This window comes from Sebastes fasciatus, chromosome 13 (genome assembly GCF_043250625.1).
Source record: "Sebastes fasciatus isolate fSebFas1 chromosome 13, fSebFas1.pri, whole genome shotgun sequence".
Lineage (NCBI taxonomy): Eukaryota > Metazoa > Chordata > Actinopteri > Perciformes > Sebastidae > Sebastes > Sebastes fasciatus.
In genome coordinates, this window is record NC_133807.1 from 28697004 (window position 1) to 28710727 (window position 13724).

Below are 13724 nucleotides of genomic sequence, written 5' to 3' on the forward strand. Positions count from 1 at the left end.
GCGGAGAGCACTGACACGGTGGGGGAGAGGGTTGGCGAGCTCGGCCGAGCGTGCCCATACAGCCGGCCCACCTGAGAGACGGAGAGGAGGAAGTGTATAAATACTGAGATGGTACTTTGATAGAGAGACTAAAGAACAGCTAAAGTTGTTTCACTGACTTCCATTGTTTCAGTTGATGTCTTGTCAAATATGATTAGATAAGTAGCTGTGTGCACATCTATTGTCATATTTAGGCTAGGCTTAAAATAGGGAATTTAATAAAGGATTAGATTATTAGACTGGACAGTTTAAATCTTGAAATGAAAAGGCCCAATGAAACGTTGCCTGTTTAGTCTAATTGAGTTTTTTGTTCCCAAATATGTGCCTCTTCTTTTTCCTTCCATGAGTGTTTTTCCCTCAGCTAACTTCAGTGTTAGGTAATCTTGTGTGAGATCTGACATTCAGTGTGTGATAATCTTACTTTCACAATAGAGGAATTTTTAGTTGAAAACATTGTTTTTGTTTTCGCCGCTAATCTTTCAGTCTGTGGTTTGTCTCTTTTAAACGGTGAAACAGCTTTTCCTTTTACCACAAGTTGGTCTGTACAGCTCTCTCTAAGCTGCCAGATAAACAGATGAGAATGGATGAATGGAGAGTCCGCTACAATATACAGTATAATGTAGGTCTATATATAGCCTAATAATAATAATAATGATAATATATTTTGCACTTTGTGGCTCAGGTTACTGCAGTGTTTAATGCTGGCATAAGTGTGATGATGTCGTCCAGCCTTGCAAAGTGAAGTGATGTGGTTCCTAAACAAACGGTTTTGTACTCCACTATTATACAAGTTTTTTCCTTGTAAATTTACAATATTATAATCTCAGAGTAGTTTTTTTTCTCATAAACTTGTGACTTTAATCTCTGAATATTACCCCTCTCCCCTGGCTCCATATTTTTATTGATTTTTTTTATCTACAATGTCCCTAATACGCCGTCGTAGCGGGCTGTTATTTCTTTATATTATTAATATTAGATTCAGTTGGGGCAGTGGTAAACTAAAGGTTAGAGAAGCGAGCTTGTGACTGGCAGGTCGTCGGTTCAATCCCCTGGACCGGCATGATAAATCTGGGTGGGGGAAACTGCAGAAGCAGAGCTTGCCCCTCCCTCATTACCACCACTGAGGTGCCCTTGAGCAAAGCCCTTAACCCCAACTGCTCCAGTGGGGCTGCTCAGTGGCCAACAGAGCAGATTGTGGTTGTACTGGGCAGCTTCAAGGTGTGAATATGTAACTGTGTGAATGTGATCAGGGCGTTCTTGAAAAAGAGAGCATTACTCTCAGTGAACATCCTCTGAATAAATACAAAATTCACAGTTGGTCTGGAGCTTCGGACCAGCAGCTGCAGCATCACTCTGTGTCTTTATCGTCTGGCCTTCTCCGAGCTGGGACTTCAACCCTCTTTCGGTCTGCCAACAGTGAATCTTTAGGCATGTGCTCCCACAGCCAGGATCCTCTCATTGTGCACCCAAGCTGGGGGAAGACCCCGATCCTTGGCCTCGTCCCCGTGCTCATCTGCGTCTCCTTCACCTCTCCCTACGATCCACCCCTCTCTCTCTCTCTTTCTCTCCACACAGACAGCTGCTGCCTCCCAGCCACAGCTCAGGCACTAAACTACTTCAAGCTTCAGTGCCGAGGTTATTAAAGTGTGGAGATGTCTCTCATTAGACAGGGGTGTAAATCTGCTGGCATCCCATAAACTGCCTGAAAGCTACTGCCACTGATGTAAACACCCCTCCATGTCTGCACACAAATGTGTTCGCGTACAGACATCGGCCTGTATTTATATGGGCGCACCACGAAGGAAATTAAAGCTTTCACTCCAAAATGGGAGATGATCTTATCGGAAAAAAATTGTAATTAGATATTGAGTATCTGGTTACACTTAAGTTACCTTATTTATGAGCAGTAAACAAACATTTAATAACCCACTTAATAATTTGTGACTGTAGTTGGGAGCCGATGTAAGTGTTTATTAATGTATTTGTAAACAACTATAACTCCTCCTGTTGGCACCCATAACTGTTGACTGGTGTATAAACAGATAATAAATGACAATATAGTAAAACACAGGGAAATAGTTATAGTTGTACACAAATACTGTACATTAATAAGACTTAAAAACATCCTTATATCTGCTTACAACTACATTATAGTGTGTTATAAACCATTTATTAAATGTTTCTATATTGCAAAACAAATGCTAAATAGGAGACTACTTAAAGGCACAATGAGTAGGATTTTCCTAAAAAAAAATTATAGATTTGTATCAAAATAATCCCTTTCAATCATCACTTATGACCCGCTAGAAGTGTGTGGCGGTGTCTGTATCTGCAGAGACCCTGCAGCCCCTTGCCTGGATTCTCTCATTTTGCCGTGTTCAGGACGTTTCTGGGCATCAACCTCTATAAAAACATAGCGACCAGGTGCCAGATCGTAAGCACGCATCCAAGAGGAAGCTACGAAAACGCAAATATAGTAAGGATAGTATAGTATAGTAGTAAACGCCAAGCAGATAAAAGCTTGTTCCAAAACGAGAGTGACTCTGGGGTTGGCGAGCACCGTAACCCTATCTGCGGTTAGCAGGGGCGTGTTCTTCTGGTGTCGTTTAGCCGGGAAGGAGGGACCAACTTTGAATATTCAGTTTACAACCGCAACCGACAAATCCTACTCATTCTGTCTTTAAAGTGTTGCAGAGTATCTTTTAGTCACAGGTGATTATATCTGACATTTTGTGAGCAAAGGTCTTAAAGGTACAGTGTGTAGGATTTTGCGGTATGTAGTGGTGTGGTTGCAGATTGCAACCAACTGAGTACCCCTCCACGGTTTTACACTGCGGCTCATGTTATCGCAGTTTCACAAGCATGTCGGACGGTGGACTTCAGGTAACGTAAAAACGCTCGAGGCTATCTCTAGAGCCAGTGTTTGGTTTGTCCGTTCTGGGCTACTGTAGAAACATGGCGGACCAACATGCGGACTCCGTGAAGAGGACCCGCTCCCTATGTAGATATGAAGGACTCATTCTAAGCTAACTAAAACACAACGATTCTTAGTTTCAGGTGATTACACACTAATGAAAATGTGAATATTATATATTCCATTTCTGCTAAAAGATCCCCTGAAATGTTACACACTGTTCCTTTAAAATGTATTTTTACCTTAATGTAAGTAATTATGCTTATTTTACTATCATTATATTTAGAGTAGATGTTGCATTAAGGAATGAAACTATATAATTGCTGTGAAACAGAGACAGGCCCTCCCTTTCACATACTTACAGAGAAACTCACTCCAAAGTAACTACAAACATAAAATACACAGCAACGCAGCCTGCTCATCCACCTTCCAGCACTTTTGATTTGTTGCTTCTTAATTACCCCCAGCCACACATAGTTAGCAGTAAACGTTTGCATTATGAGAACTCAGTGGCAGCTGTGAGACAGCGTACACGGCTCAAGACTTGAATTGTTTCATTGTGAACTCCATATTACCGAACGCACAGTGCTGACTAGATACAGTACGAGTCCAATTCCAGTCCTTATGGACCACCTTTTCTGCGAGTTTTTCGCTCCGACTTCCGTACCTGATCCAGTGAGGACGTGATGATGATTGGAGCTGCATGAAAGTGTGTGTGGAACCTTATAGGATCAGATGTACAACAATGGAAACCGAACAAAGACCAGGAGATACTTGAGGACGCGAACGGGAAACTGTGCAGTGACAAAAAACACTATTACCTGTACTGTATGCTCTGATGTAACACTTTCGCAACACTCATATGATTGTTCTTCTAAGATTGACGTAACCGTAACCGGCACTCCGCATCTCTTTGAAGCCACCACAGTTTATAGTGAAGGATGAGTCCCCTGTGGTCCACTCCGAGCCTTGGATAATGGCTCGCAACAATTCTGGCAATTCACAGCCACCGGGGGGATAAACCCTCCTTCCCTCCCTCCCTCCCTCTCCTTTCTCTCTGTGTTATTAAGTCAACAAGATAGTGGATAGTGTGTCGACAGGTGAAACCGTAACGGCCCCAGAGACAGCCTGAATGAGTCTCAGTGAGGTTGTATTGTCTGTAGAGCTATAGTGGCTGGCCTAAATAGAGCTGTGCATGTGTATGTGTGTATGTGTGTGCATGCAGGTGAACAAGAGTGCCTATACGGAGAAGAAACACACCAGTCTTCCACGGCTTTCTGTCCTCCATCACTCCTAAATCAAAGGGAAGGTCCTAACAAGACGGGACAGAGCAAATAAAAGGGACGGATGGAGAGATAGAAGGGCTTTTTAGAGGGTCTCATTTGAGGGCTTAGTGGGGATCAAATGCTTAGGGACGAGCCTAGGGAGCATATCAAACTGCCCGGAAACAGAGGAGAGAGGAGGAGGGCGAGGAAAGGGATAAGTGGAAGGTGTCTCAGGATGGGTAGAGAAGTTGAAATCACAAAAATGTATTATTTCATTCTTCAGAAGCATTTAAGCTTAAGATATCACACCCTCCCCATCACTCTGTTTCTTGTTCTGTCTGCAGGTGTATGTGAACGGGGAGTGGGTGACCAGTATTGGAGAAGGAGGCAGTTTTGGGGAGCTGGCTCTGATCTACGGGACTCCCAGAGCCGCCACCGTCAAGGCCAAGACTGATCTGAAACTGTGGGGCATTGACCGAGACAGCTACCGGCGCATCCTCATGGTACGTGCTCCAATACACACTGACTCATACGACTCCAGAATACACTTTGAGTTAAGTTCAAGCTTGCTGCACATACCCAGGCTAATGCTCTGGTGCAACCTGGTTGGGGCAATCGCCAACATTTGTTTGAAATAAACCCTAAATTCACAGTGTTAGATGTGAAAAGAAACAGCCGTTATAGGCACTCCTCAAAGCCACCAGACTCCTTTGACAGAAACGCTAATTTTTGCCCTGCTGATCAGTGTAAAACACACTTCATTCAAACTCGACAGAAGCAAAATAAAACTCATCAAAACCGTCCTTGTTGGTCTTTCCACTGCTCCAACAATCGCCAACGTTTGGTCGAATTAAACCCTTAATACACCGAGATAGATGTGAAAAGAAACAGCCGTTATCTGCCCTTCTCAAAGCCACCAGACTCCTTTGACAAAAAAGGTGATTTTACTTCGCAGATTGTAAAATACACTCAACAGAAACATAGTAAAATCATCTTTGTTCGTCTTTCCACTGTTCCAACAATCACCACAACTCTGGTTTGAGAGTTTGAAAGAGAGACTGAATAATTAACAGATATACGAGACACATCAGAAAAAAACCCAGAAATGTCTATCGCCTATTTTTATTTGTTAAAAAAGCCTGCATATATGTGCTAATTTTGGTGGAATTTTTGGTGGAAAAAGTGTTATACACACAATAAAACTGTACTGTAATAGACTCTACACTCTTATCATTTGTGCTCCTTCACTTGCAATATTTTCTGCCGCTCAACCACTTAAGACTCCTTAAAACACTTACTATAAAACTGTTTTTTATACACACACATGTATTCACAAACACACACAAACTCCCCTTTTAATGTCTCTCTAGATCTGTTGCTGGATGTAGAACGGGGGGAAAAAGGGAGGACTGTGGAGGAGAGAGAGAGAGAGAGAGGGTCAACCCTAATGCCTCGACACACACTTCCAGCTCCAGGAGCTTATCTAGCAGGAATGTCTAAATGTTTAAACTGGAAACACAAGGTGCTCTGCCCTAGCTGTCATACCGATTCACACACACACATTTTGGGTGCTGCGAGAATGACTAATTGCCGTCTCCGTGCCCAGCTAAATACTTCCCTCAAACGTTCCTAACACCTTATTCCAAATACATTACATGTAGCCTCCAATTAACCTTCCCAACAACCCGTGTGCATCTAAGCCTTCATCGGCAGTGAACATTTCTGCTCTGTGTCAAACAGTTTTGAACCCGCAGAGATGGAGGAAGGTTCTGTGTTTGGACCTTTCAGCTCAATGTAAAGTTGGCACTGGGCTGCCCAGCACTCATGTCACCTCTTAAGCACATAGTTGAACCGAGGGCACAGTCTGCCCCGGTAACCTTTCTTTTGAGAGGATTCTCGCTCCTTCGTTCCTTCCAGCAGCAGCAGGAGGAGAGACGACGGGGTGAAGCAGACTTCAGTTATGGGAACCTGTAGTTAATTATTGCTGTCAATGATTTGTAAAGCTGTTTTTATAAAGTGTGGTATTCTGGCAACGTCTTAGGCCAACACAATGAGCATTCTCTGTGCGCCTCAGTATGTGTTTGTGTGTGTTTCCCAGTAAAATTATGCTGAGTGTTTGCGTCTGCAGCCAGTTAGTCGGGAGCTCGGGGAAGGTGTGCTGCTGCAGCTACCGCCAGTTTGCACATCTGCTTCTGTGCTGGATCTCCACATAAGACTCATTAACAACGCGACTGAACGGTTTTACATTTACAGTCCAAGTAGTTAAGTTGATATATTCTGATTGATTGCATCGTCTCGAGCAATTATATTCCTCAAAAGGTTATCAAATTCTGCTGGTTGCAAAACACTTTATTTCGATGGTCGTCAATGATGAGGGTTCAGCTACATTTTCATTTTGTCGAAGTGAAGTTCACAAACCATCGTACCAATTTTAATTTGAGCTAGGTCCATTGTAATATAAAACAAGTCTTTTTGAATTGCTCTAGAGTAAAGCTGAATCAATTTGTAGATTAATAAATTAGTTGATCGCCAGATAATTAATTGCCAACAAGTTTGATAATTAATTTGAAATTCAGAGCATTAATAAAGCAGCAAACAACTACTGTCTATGTGAAGATATAGAGGAGTAATGGCTACCTGAGCAGAGAATGAAGTATCCCTCCCTTTGCGTGTGTTTTAATCCATCTCCGTGCTTTGTTGACGTAGCCGGGCCGGCCATGCATGCACTTTAATGCTATGGATGTATGATAAGAACCGAATACCGGATCCAATCCAATGAGAATTTCTCACCTGGCGCATACGGCAAAAAAGTTTTCTAACTTCTGGTTTCTGCCGCTGGCTCGGCCCGCAGACTTTCCATTATGATGATGTCACCGATTTTAAAGATTGCTTTTCTCGGAAGAAAAGTTTTACAAATATAAAACCTCCATGGATCAAAAATTCATGATAGAAAGAGTCATAATTGAGCTTGTTTGCAGTTCGAGGTGTCCGGTCAACAGTTCTACAGACGTCTCTTTTACAATGGTGGTCTATGGGGAAAATGCTTTTTGGGTGGTTAGTGCATGTACAGTAAGTTCCCTGTGTGTGTGCCCCACTGGCTAGCTAATCGGTGCCACTCTGCACTGCGCTCCCACGCGGTTACCACTGATGACGCTCTGTCAGCACGGTTGCCATCGTTTGCACTGTTTATGCAGTTAGAACCGTTAGCTTTTAGCCTCTCGTCGCCATGTTGAGAGCTATTATATATACTACATTATTGATATTTTAAAGACTAATCAAGATTAATAGATTAGATAGTGAGAATCTAGCCCTATTTTAGAGCATGTGCATGTTTGCATGTGCCCTTGAAGACATCACCTGTAGATGGATTTCACCCTGGATCTTATACTGTACCACCACCCAATGGAAAAAATGACACATGCCATAGTCGGCATTATCAAAACCGGTCTTTTTCCACCACTGAGCATGCTGATAAAAATATGAACATGTCAGTTATCTGGTCCTGTAAAGTCTGAGCCAAAGCGGCTTTTCAAAAACCACCTTACCCCCCCCGTCTCCTTCTCTCTCCTCCGTATCCAGGAGTACATTTAGTAAACATTGTGATACCATCCCCTGTGATTAACACACTCTCTCCATTGTGTCGCTGCCGGTCATACAATACCCACTTTGTTGTGTCATCTTAAACACGCACAGCTACAGACAAAGCCACTAACAAACTGACAGACCACTGTCAACAAACAGAACACAAGACAAAAGGAGGAATGATACTGAGAAATGAGGAGGGATGTGTGTGTCGGGGGGGGGTTCGTATTGGACAGAGATGAAGGTGATGGGGATGGGGCATAAGGTACGGTTGGTTTAGCCTGGCTTCACTCCACACCTCAACTCTTTGATGATTCTGCCTCAAAGACGGCGAGCAGACACAGAGGCTGGTTCATCTTTAACCGCGAGGAGGAGCGAACACATTAGGGCCAACAGGGGAGTTTTGTACATGAAACATGCGCTCTGGCCCTCCCAAGTAGACAGGAAGGATAAGGACGGATACAAAAAAAAAAAGATGTGCACCAACAAAATAAATTATGATCAGGAATCCGAAATTTTGAAAAGTATCATTTTCATTCCATCCGCCCGGGTCAACCCCTCACGTTGGCCCACCCAGCCCTTCCTACACCAGGCGCATAAATCAGACCTGCTGTGTAATGTAATGTTATGTACGCATGGTAAGCCTTTAAGCCCGGCAAGCCTGTCTGAGGAGCTCTATCGCTCAACATTTTTGTGGAAGGTGCATGTGTGTGTGTGAGATTGTGTTAGAGGTAGAGTATACATGTGTGAGTGTTTGTATTTGCTTGCTTAATGAGCATGAAGTTTCGTCTCTTCAGAGACAGCAACGAAACATAAGCGGCAGAATTTAAAACAGACTGTACGCTCTGCACACACACGCACACACACATACACACACGAATCACTTCACCAAGCAGGGAGGCGATGCAGGCTAGAATTCCTTTAATCAAGTTGTTTACGATTTTGAGCTTGACGTTGGCTCACTTGGGAACATTTTCTCCCCTTTTAAGACAAAATGTGAAATTATATGAAATTAGAGGCAGCAGCGGGACTCAGGCACTTATGCACTAAAGACACCCCAAGCCTCAATATATCATTTCCATATGCAGAGGCAGACGCAGGGCGGACAAGATCGTCTCTCCTCACTCTCTCTGTTTCTCTTTGTGTTCCCGCTCTCCTTCATCCCGGAGTGCGACGAAGGAGGGCAAAAAAAAAAGGAGAAATGCAGCGAGGGAAGGGGGTCCTCTGGGTCTAGACTTGTCAGGAAGCACCTGATGTTCATGGCAGAGGCAGAGAGGGGAAAGTCCCCCATGCCTGGTGGTGGTGGGTGGGATGGGCCACACACACACACATACATACATACAGACACACACCTCTGTACAGTAAGTTTGACCCCATGAACTGCGTCTATTAGTGCTAGATTACCCCGGCATCATTTTTCATGCACTGGTCAATTTTGAGATTTTGGGCTATTTTTGCTTCCATAACAATGTCTTCTTCCAGACTAGTGGAAAGAAAACATCCAAAAACACACATTAGGTGTTTATTTTATTACAATTTGTCTATTTGCTATTTACAATTTGTCTATTTCTCCAAAATTCACCAAAAGTTATCATCAGATAATGACTCATTTGCATATTTAAACATACAATTTCAGAAAATTTGTAATACAAAAACTAATTGTCCTAATATGAGTAATCAACTGAGGATTTTTCATGGTGATATCTACTAGTTATTTATTTATTTTTTTACCTTATTCACCTGTAGTGTCTTCAAAATGTGAATTTTAACAATACATATCTTTAAAGGCCGTTTTCTCAAAATTAGTTTTCTCTCATACGCTGAGCCAGAAATCTCCACTTCAGTACATCCACCAAACTTTCCAGTTTCAATCCTATCTATATTCTGAAGGTTTCTACCAAAGGATTTGTTTATATATCATTCCTTGCCTGATTTATAGAACATTTTATTCCTAAAAATATGGCAAACATTTTTTTTTTTTTATGGCTGTTGACAGTATTTTCTGATTTATGGAATGATAAAAAGAGACGACTAATATGTCAACAAAATGAAACAAGAATTTGAACCTGGCTTAATGCAATGTTCAGATTTCTGTTCTGGAAATGCATGCAAATTAGCACATATTTCATAAGATAATACATGATTTGCATAATTAAAACACAACATTTCAGAAAACTTGTACTACAAAATGAAATTGCCTTAATGTCAGTAATCAACTGGGGAAGTTCCATGGTGATATCTATTAGTTACGTTTTTTTTTTCCTGTGTGGCACAACTGATATTTGTTGGATTTTGAGTTAAAGGCAGTGCCAGATAGGCCAAAGTGCTTCTATTACATGTGACCAGTGAATGAGCAACATGCAAAATCTGTGAGTTCAAGTGAAAAAGAAAGGAGAGAAATCTCAGGAAGTGATGTGGCAATTACATACTACCGTTTATTGACACAAAAATCAAGTTGAACGGTAGTACACGTATTGAGTATGTAGCGCATAGTATGCGATTTCGGACGCAGCGTATGATCACAATGCAGAATAATCCCATTTTTACGATAATTGTGGAGCACTGCCAAAGATAGTGTGTCTTAATCGTGTTTGTCTCTCCTCTCTTTGTCTTACAGGGCAGCACGCTGAGGAAGAGGAAGATGTATGAAGAGTTCCTCAGCAAGGTCTCCATCCTTGGTAAGTCTGTGAATATGTACAATAACATATCAGATAATGAATATGTCGGCTTGTGTTTTACTGTTTATTTCTGCCTTTACGAATGTAGTGTAGTGTAGATTGTGTTTGCACGTGTGTGCCATGTTTCGCGTTCATTTTAAACTCCGGGGGTCACAGAGTCCAGAGGGCAGGCAGTTAAATCTGCCGAGTGCAACATATACTGTAGATTAGCCCACATAAACACAGGCGCACGTTGTCACACAGAGCCCACAGCTGAGTGAGGTCTGTGTGTATGTACAGTCCTAATCATACTAAAGCCAGTCACACTCTGCAATGTCACTGTGTGGACAATTAAAGAATGGGGAGTTAAGATAAGCCTCTCTTTTTACCCCCGCTGGAATTTGGATAACGCCGGCCCCGCGCAGGCCGTTGGGAGGAGGAACGGCAAATGAGATTCATTCAGACTTTCAAAACGAGTCGCAATTGGAACTGACATCTCATCCCCGTCCACTCGACGGTGTGTGTGCGGTGTATAGAGCGAGGCCATGCCCCCTGTACAGAGTTATTAGCTGGCTGAGTAAACACATACACTCAATTCAGGTCTTAAGAGAAACGTCTCTGCGAGATCCACTCTCTTTTCATTCACCTCCTTTCTTCTGCGTCTCCCTTTTTTTTTCTCGACAGCCTTGTCGAGGCCTGCATTCAAAACGCCCGCCTCCCCTCTCTCCGAGTGCTTTTCCTCTCTTCATTCCTCGCTCCGCTTCCCTGCTCCACCTCTTTGAATCGGAGGAGGGGCAGGAGGCGGGAGTGTTTGTGTTTGTCTTTGATTTTTGAGATAGCCACGAAATTGGGTACAAGCCCTTGATGTTGAGGGGCGAAGGAGGAGGAAGGAGGGAGGGGGGTAAAAACAACATGTTCTTTGTCGCACGTCCCGATGGCCTGTTTCCCCGTGTGCGTCCTATGTGTAGCAGCAAAGGTGATCCAAGTGGGCGCAGGCTCTGCGAAGCGTGAAATGTAGGTTCTTTAGTCAGCACATTCGTGTATCGCGTTACATGCCGAGCTGTTAAGGATCACTACTATAGGAGCTGCTGCCTTTAGCTTGCAGCCAGACAGAGGACATCCATCTGGGGCCAGGCAGACACCACGGCCCCACCGGACGGGACACTGGACACCTCCAAACGATCAGACTTCACCTTAGTTAATCCTAAGAACATACACATTTACACACAAATACATACACACTGGGATCAGTTACTGAGCCCATCAGGAGACAAAAGTCTCAGACAAAGACATTCGGCTGTAGTTTTACGCCTCCAAACACTGAATCATCCTTTTTATCTAGACAAAACTAAAGACGAGGAGTGTTTTCACTGCAGATAAGTCACATTCCACATGTAGATGTATGGACTGTTAAGGTTAGGGAAACAATAATCTACCAAAATTGTGACAGAAGAATGAGCTCATTTGGTGAATCTTCTATTTAGTTAATAGTGGGTCCTCTTTACTATAAATATCAATAGTTCAGAGTTGCTTAAAACTCCTCTGGTTGGAAAAAATTTTCCCAGTGAAGATGTGTGACCGTCTGTCTTTTTGGTTTCTGTGTGAAAACCAACAGCTTCTAGAAATATCCCGGGCCTAACCACGTCACCGTACGTGTGGTCGGGCAGTCGGAAAGACAGCTGTCGCCGCCGGCTCTCAGGATCAACAAAAACTGAAAAAGATAGATCCCATTACAGGTTTTGGCTGGACTTGGTTCACAAAGGGTCAATTCTCTTCTTGTACATTTAAAGGTATTTTAAAAGGGGAACTATCGTGCTTTTTCCATTTCCTTTAGTGTGTTGTAGAGCTTTTTGTGCATGTAAAAGGTCTGCAAAGCTACAAAGTCCACGCCAAAGGGAGTTACTCTCCCCCACAGAAACACTGCTCCTGAACTGTCTGAAACGCCTTGATTGAAGTCCCGCCTTTTTTTCCCGAAATGTGGTGATGTCACCGAGTAACACATTTGCATAATACCTGCCTAGCAGCTAGTTTGGCACACCCTCAAACAAAGCTAGTTAGAGCGGAGCTGGAGTGGAGTCCGAAGAGTTTGGCTCGGTTGATCAATCACAACAGAGTGGGCCAGCTGACCAATCAGAGCGAACTGGGCGTTTTGGGAGGCGGGGCCAGGAGCTCAAACAGAGCGTTTCAGACAGAGGGTGAAAAGAGGTTAAGCAGCACAGCCGGTATGAGAAAAATAAAGCGTTTTTTTTAACATTAAAGCATGTAAACATGTTCGAATATAAACCCCAAATACAAGTATGAACCTGAAAATGAGCAGGATAGGTCCTCTTTAATAGTACAATCCCGTACAATTATAGTCCTGTCCCTGGAGTGTAACTGAATGAACACATTGTACAATAACAGAGGGGAATATTCAGTTTGAATACAGCAGCATTAGATCCTCCCAACCCTTTAGATTCATCTCAACCACTCAACAAACATTCCTCTTATATCGGTATACACTACACTTTATATGTATTTGATTACAGTTCAAGCTGTACATCCTGTGCATATCCACTTTTACAAGCACCAAGCAGATGCTAGCGTCTCTCTCAACGATACCTGACTGTCTTTGGGATAAAACTTTAGATCTTCCTGTTATTGTTTGGTCAGACACAGGACAGAATCAGTCTCATTTAGGAGTTTGTTTCAAGGTGTTTTAGCTCCACGAGAGGAGGGAGGTGGTGAGGGGGATCTGAGATGTGATGGTCCCTGATGAATGACTGGATTAGCCCGAGGTGGGAATTATCGTTCCCACCAGTTTATTGGACTTGAACGAGAGAGACATCCTCTCAGACCGCAGAGCACATAGATCATGTTTGTGTATCTACTGTTCACAGGGTAAATAACACATTGTCCTTACTGATCTGTGTGTAATTTTTCCATTCGCAGAGTCTTTGGATAAGTGGGAACGTCTGACTGTGGCCGATGCTCTGGAGCCCGTTCAGTTCGAGGACGGAGAGAAGATAGTGGTGCAAGGAGAACCTGGCGATGACTTCTTCATTATTACAGAGGTAAGATCTGTAGGAGGGCCTCTGTGTGTGTGTGTGAAATGTGTGTCTTGTAGAAAAAGAGGGTGAGCTAAGTACAACCGAATGCTGAATAAGACATTTTTAGGTGACCAAACGGTTATAATTAACTTTCATGAACTGAAAACACACTGTGAAAGAGTTAAAGTTGTAAGACGAAAACACGGACAACGCTGTGGTAGCAACCTGCCAATCAGAA

The 13724-nt window shown here is 43.0% G+C and overlaps 1 protein-coding gene and 1 long non-coding RNA gene across 4 annotated transcripts in view; one reads left to right on the plus strand and one right to left on the minus strand.

The window, feature by feature from the left end:
- prkar1b (protein kinase, cAMP-dependent, regulatory, type I, beta) overlaps positions 1 to 13724 on the plus strand; it is an 83972-nt gene that overhangs the window by 58288 nt on the left and 11960 nt on the right. For all 3 annotated transcript variants that reach the window (XM_074656686.1, XM_074656688.1, XM_074656687.1), the window contains 3 exons: positions 4563 to 4721; positions 10418 to 10478; positions 13389 to 13510. In XM_074656686.1, the coding sequence (XP_074512787.1) occupies positions 4563 to 4721; positions 10418 to 10478; positions 13389 to 13510 (342 nt within the window). The remainder of the gene's footprint in view (positions 1 to 4562; positions 4722 to 10417; positions 10479 to 13388; positions 13511 to 13724) is intronic.
- The window catches only part of LOC141781156 (uncharacterized), a 77626-nt gene that overhangs the window by 55404 nt on the left and 8498 nt on the right, over positions 1 to 13724 (minus strand). The window lies entirely within an intron of this gene.